This window comes from Aotus nancymaae, unplaced genomic scaffold (assembly GCF_030222135.1).
Source record: "Aotus nancymaae isolate 86718 unplaced genomic scaffold, 86718_ANA_hifiasm-v0.15.2.pri h1tg000025l, whole genome shotgun sequence".
Taxonomy (NCBI): domain Eukaryota; kingdom Metazoa; phylum Chordata; class Mammalia; order Primates; family Aotidae; genus Aotus; species Aotus nancymaae.
The window spans coordinates 29,075,206-29,081,205 of NW_026988438.1; the positions used below are offsets into that span (position 1 = coordinate 29,075,206).

Sequence of the window (6,000 nt, forward strand, 5' to 3'; positions counted from 1 at the left end):
CTGGTCAACATGGTGAAACCCCGTCTCTAAGAAAAATACAAAAATTAGCTGGGCGTTTGGCATGTGCCTGTGGTCCCAGCTACTCGGGAGGCTGAGGCAGAAGAATTGCTTGAACCCAGGACACGGAGGTTGCAGTGGGCCGAGACTGCGCCACTGTGCTCTAGCCTGGTGACAGAGCAAGACTCCATCTCAAAAAAAAAAAGAAAAGAAAAAAGAAAAACACCAGACAAATCCCATTTGAAAAAAAAAAAGCCTACAACATACTTGATTAATATTCTTCGAAAATTTAACCATAATCGAAAGCAAGAAAAGTTTGAGAAATTGTGACAGTCAAGAGGAGCCTAAGATGTGCCAACTAAATGTGATGTGGCATCCTGGATGAGACCATGAAACCAAGAAGAAAAACAATGTTAGGTAAAAACTTAAAAAATTTTTAAATGAAGGCATACTTAGTTAATAATAATATATCAATATTGGTTCATTGATTATAAACCCATGTATCATACTGATTTAAGACATTAATAATAGAGAAAGTGGGTATAGACAGATCTCTACAATTTTGTCTATATCAAAAACTATTAAAAAATTAAAAATGTATTTTGTGGTTGGATTAAAAGATATTTAGTATGCCTACTCCAACTCTGAGATTCAGTGATTCTAAAATAAGATATTTATGATAATGTGCAAAGGGACAAATATACCAGTAGGATAACATAAGATTTATATATATATATATATATATATATATATATATATATATATATATATATAGAGAGAGAGAGAGAGAGAGAGAGAGAGAGAGAGAGAGAGAGAGAGATACCAGAAATATAACCACATATGCATAGTTGTGTGTATATATCTATATATAGATGTAACATCATTGTGTAAGAATATATAACACAATGCTAACAGTGGTCATCTCTGGATGATACGATTTTGAACAGTTTTTATTTTCTTCATTTTTTTTGACTGCATTTTCAGAATAATTGACTGAGGTGACACAATTATTTTTGTAAATAACAAGAAGTTAATAAAATCTTAATGTTTAAATTTAATGAGCATTCATGATGAGAAATACCTGTCTAAGCTCTCTGCTCCTCCTCCAGGCTCAACCAATACCCTGTACTAACTTCAATCATTATACATTCCACTAATCTATATTATTTCTATTGTATATAGACTTATATTATTTATCTGTCTTCCTTCCTGGATTATAATCTTCTTGAGAACAAGAAATATCTCATTTTGAGTTGCTACCATTTTGTGCTGAACCTGGCATCTTGAGAATTTGGGGCACCTGCAAATCACACTGCAGGATACAACCTTGGACGGGTCACTGCCTCAGTTTTCCCTTATGTACAATCAGAAATTTGGTCTACTGTCGACATCTCTGGGGATTTTTCTAGATCTAAGATTCAAGATTCTCCGCCTGTTACAATGAATTAGGCAAAACATCACAAAATAGGAATCTCAGGGAGATCATGTGACTTGCCCAACTTATTTTGCATCTTCTGGAATCTGATAGAATATTGAGATTCAGGAAATGTCTGCTCTGTGGGAATTGGTTTAGAAGACTTTTCTGTAGGTTTTACATAATTTATTTGCTGTTAAGTTTGTCCTTGCAAATTTACAAAGACCCTAACATATGAGATTGGCTAAAATACAGAAGAACAAAATACAAGGATAATTATTTCCTAAGACCTTGATGGAATTTTTTTTTTACACTTTTCTATAATACGCAGCAAATAACAATGTGATAAAATGAGTATATTGCTATGTGTTTCATTCTAATTATGCCGCTTTTCCCTTGGACCTGAGACTAAGGAAGAATGATGAAAAAGCACAATTCATGGTTTACGCACTTCAAGGTCAAACTCAAAGGGCCTTCCAACATCATTGATTCTGCCATCTCTCACTCACCAACATTCTCCATCTGTCCAATTCCTACTCCCCACAGACACTAATCACTTGAAACATCAAGTTCACCTAGAAGAGCCTATTATAGTTTATATGTGTTTCCTTTTGCTGCTGTAACAAATTATCACAAACCTTGTAGCTTTAGGCAACACATATTTATTATCTTATTGTTCTGGAAGTCAGAAGTCTAAAAACTAATCTCACTGGGCTACCACGTAAGTGTCAGTAGGCCTGCATTCCTTTCTGGAAGCTCTAGGAGAAATTCATCTCCCTGCCTTTCAGAGGCTGTCTCCATTCCTTGGCTCATGGCTTCGTCATCTTCAAAGCCAGCAGTGTAGAATCTTCAACTCCCTTGACTCTGCCCCTCTGCTCCCATTATCAAGGCTCCTCCTCTTACCCTGACTCTTTTGCTTCTCTCTTATCAGGACACTTTTTATGACATTGGCCCCACCCAGAAAACCCAGTATAATCTTTCCTTCTCAAGATCCTCAACTTAATCACATATACAAAGTCCCTTTTGACAGGCACAGGAACATCTTGACATCTTTGTTGGGGGGAGGCACTATTCTATCCAGCACACATCCATCTGTCTCCCATCACCCAGCACAGTGGACACCTCTTCTGCTGAGCGCCAGCATCACAGCAACCTCTGAGGAAGGCACCTCTGGTACCAGTCACATTTTGTCACAGAGAAGTCACTACTTTGGTGCTTCTATAAATACTCCTATTTTAGAAAGTGCAAATGGACACATAGGCTTCAATTATGGCTATCTAAGCATGTAATACTTTTGTATTCAGACAAAATATTTTTTCTGAAGTATATAAGCTTTGGCAAGACAGACTTAGATTCAAATCTGGGTGCTGCCAACTATTATCTGTGTCTCTTAGAGCAAGCTGCTTCTCTTCCTGAGCTACGTCATCTCTAACTCAGTCACATTCGCTACCGCCATCCCTGGGATTTCTCAGTGTGAGATTTGAGGGATATCCAGGGTGTCTTAAATTATACAGTGAGAGTCATAATTGAATTTCATAGACTCAGTAGAAATAGATAATTAATAAACAGATAAGATTGTATGATTTGGTTGGGATTTTTATAGAGTCTAAGGTTTGACATATTAGTTCTCTTCTCTGAAAATATTTTCCATATTTATTTCCCAGAACCAATAATACACAAACACACACACACACACACACACACACATACACACAGAGACAAAGAAACCTTCAACAGATGTCCAGTAAGACACCCAGGTGATTCAGTATTATGCACATTATAAAATATTGTGTCTTACAAAGAGGGTTTATTATTAATCTTCTAGCCTTACTCTCCTTTCCTCACCCAATCCTATGTGCCTCTGTGATTCACTGAAATTCGTTCAAGTTGTTGTACATTGCCCATGGTTCCCTTCTTTTCTTTCCTCTTGTTAATACTGTATTTAATTTGCCATAAGGTCAATGTTTAGTTAATAACATAGTATTTTGTTGGCAAAAAACTATTATGAATGATTCAAATATATAGCCTATTTCTTCTCCTAACACAATAGTTTTATCATCTCATAACATGAAATAGAAGCTCATCAGCCCCCTCAAAACTTCACAACATTTTTGGGATCTGCTTGTTCCCTGGTTCCTTCATTCTCTTGTTTTCATTCTTTCTTCACATTCCCTTCTTCCATCATTCTTTCTCTAGATAAGAAATGTATCATTTTGGCTCATTGCAAACATTTTAAACAATACAATGTGTGTAAAATTAAGTGAAAATTCATATTCCCACATTTTCAGTCTTACAATCATCACATCAAGTTGCTGCCAATCCTTGTCCTCTGGGCTTTTTCACATATTGAACATCATGCTATGTCCAAGTAGATACATTTGACTTATTTTCAGTGGCCACATAGTAGTCCATTGCATGGACATACCACTACTTGTTTCTCTCTGTTTTTTTTTTTTTTTTTTTTTTTTTCCCACCACTGCTGTAGAAAGCAGAGCATTTCCCTCATTGCCTTTATAAGTTCATGTATTTTTTTAGTGGAGAAGTAGTGGAAAGGAATGAAAAGGTATTCCTATAACATTTTTTTAAAAAAACAAAACTTTTCCTCTAAACTCTCCCACTTCTTGATCTCTTGCCTTAGAGGAGTTAGGAAAATGGCCTGGCAAAATTATGAGTTAGCTATATATTATCCAACAAGAATAGATAATTACTAAATCACCACTTTCTTCTCTCCTGCCAATTCCCCAATGATGGTCATTGAAATGGGCCAGGCTCTCAGGTCTGAACCAGGAGAAGTGACAGGGAGCTGTGAATGACCTAATAAAGATACCTCCTAAAAACTCAATTGCTTTTATTTTATATGTATTATATAAAATAATAACCTTTATATATTACATATAATACATGTATATAATATATATAAAGTAATTTATGCATCTGTCCATTTGTGTACATATATGTGAAAATATGCTATCTTGTCTGGTTAGAACATTCGATTTCATTAGTATTTAACACATCTTATTAATTAGCAAGGTATATCTATTAAAGGTGAGTTACCAACATACTATTCTGACGTGTGGCATTCTGCAAATTATATTGGACTGATATCCTCACGCGAAAATTACTAGCTGAAAACTAGAAATGGAGCAACACCGTGCTTATAAGCAGTTCTTACCTCCTGGACATTCTTTCTCTTTCATTCCCTGGAATTGGCTAGCTCTCAAAACCACAATATCCAATTGTCAATTCTTAGCCCCCACAACTCCAGATTAGCTTTCTTCTCCTCTACCGACACCTAGGAAATGGCCAATAGTCAATATTCCTTTTTACGTTTCAACTCCTTTATCACCAACAGCATTTAACATTATTCTATTTGATTCTAACAACTTCAATCTGATCAGTTTCACCTGCATTCAATGGAAGTCTGTTAGCTAGGATACAATCCAGAGGGAGAGAGGAAGGTAAACTTTTTGTGTCCCTTTTTTTAGTGACCAGGAAGAACATTTAGGTTGCTAGAGCACACACATACAAAAGTTTTGGTAAACAGTCTTACCTTCCTTAGTTGGAGGAGGGGACAAGCAAAGTTTATCCCTTAAAGCAGATGATCATGAAAGCCCCCTCCAGTGGCCTCTGTCCACCTGCTACAAAAGCTCTGTTCCTGAGCCATCTGAAAGTTCCTGAAGGAAACAGTGTAGCATTTGATTAATCTTACATAACATTTTCATAATCCACGCCCATTGTCCTAAAGAAAAACCTGTTTTCCTGATCCAAAGAGATCAGGAAACAATCAAAACAGAAGCCTGGGACAGAATGGCACTCTCAAACAACTAAATTAGACTGAAAGAGACTTCCAGCATTCACGGACCCTGCAGGATTTTGTGAGCTCTGCTTCATGCCAGACCCTAGTCTGGGGAAAGGAGTTATGAAGATGAACAAATTGCTTTTCTCTCCCGCTAAGAGCTTACAGCCTTTTAGGGCCACAAATGTAAAAACAACTAGCAATTCCCATGGAGGAATATTGAGGCCACAGAGTGAGAGGGGATGAGTTATCCATAGGGAATTTGGGAAGGCCTTTCTTTCCCAGGGGATAATGCCTGTGATGAGTTTTGAAGCATGAATAGGAGCTTTCCTGATGAACAAGGGTTGTATAGGGTTGGGGCTGTAGGGAGGACATTGAAGGCAAACAGAGCGCCATATACCAGAGGCACAGAATTAGCCAACAGATGGCATATTCAGGGAATTGTGAAGACGTCTGTGTGCCTGAAACATAGAGTATGTGGCAACAGAAGAGAGACATGAGGCAGAAGAAGTGGAAGTGTTGTCTGATGGGCTGACTTATGACTTAGAAAATAATAACTGTGAATGGGGGTACTACAATGATTCTACACTTTAGTATCTGAACATAGCGTATTGTTTGTAATTGCGTATAAGAAGCATTGGAGGAAGAAGTTTAATGTATATGTAATTGCTCTGTGTGCTCAGAAAAATGGGTGATCTGGTTAATCAAATGACCTAGCTTGAAGGAAGGCACTGATTACCAACTTCCAAATAATTAGAATAAGTAAGATATATTACATATTAAGGCTGTCATT

General features: G+C 36.9%; 1 protein-coding gene across 3 annotated transcripts in view; it reads right to left on the minus strand.

Annotated features, from left to right (window-relative positions):
• The window catches only part of ITPRID1 (ITPR interacting domain containing 1), a 126,043-nt gene extending 120,991 nt beyond the window's left edge, over positions 1-5,052 (minus strand). For 2 of the 3 annotated variants that reach the window (XM_012475146.2, XM_012475144.2), the window contains exon 1: positions 4,962-5,021. Coding sequence is in view for 1 of the 3 variants with exons in the window: in XM_021674949.2 (XP_021530624.2) it covers positions 4,584-4,594 (11 nt within the window). In the remaining 2 variants the exon portion in view is untranslated. Of the gene's footprint in view, positions 1-4,583; positions 4,704-4,961 lie in introns of all 3 variants that reach the window. The other variant, XM_021674949.2, reaches the window with a different exon arrangement.
• Positions 5,053-6,000: the final 948 nt, after the last annotated feature.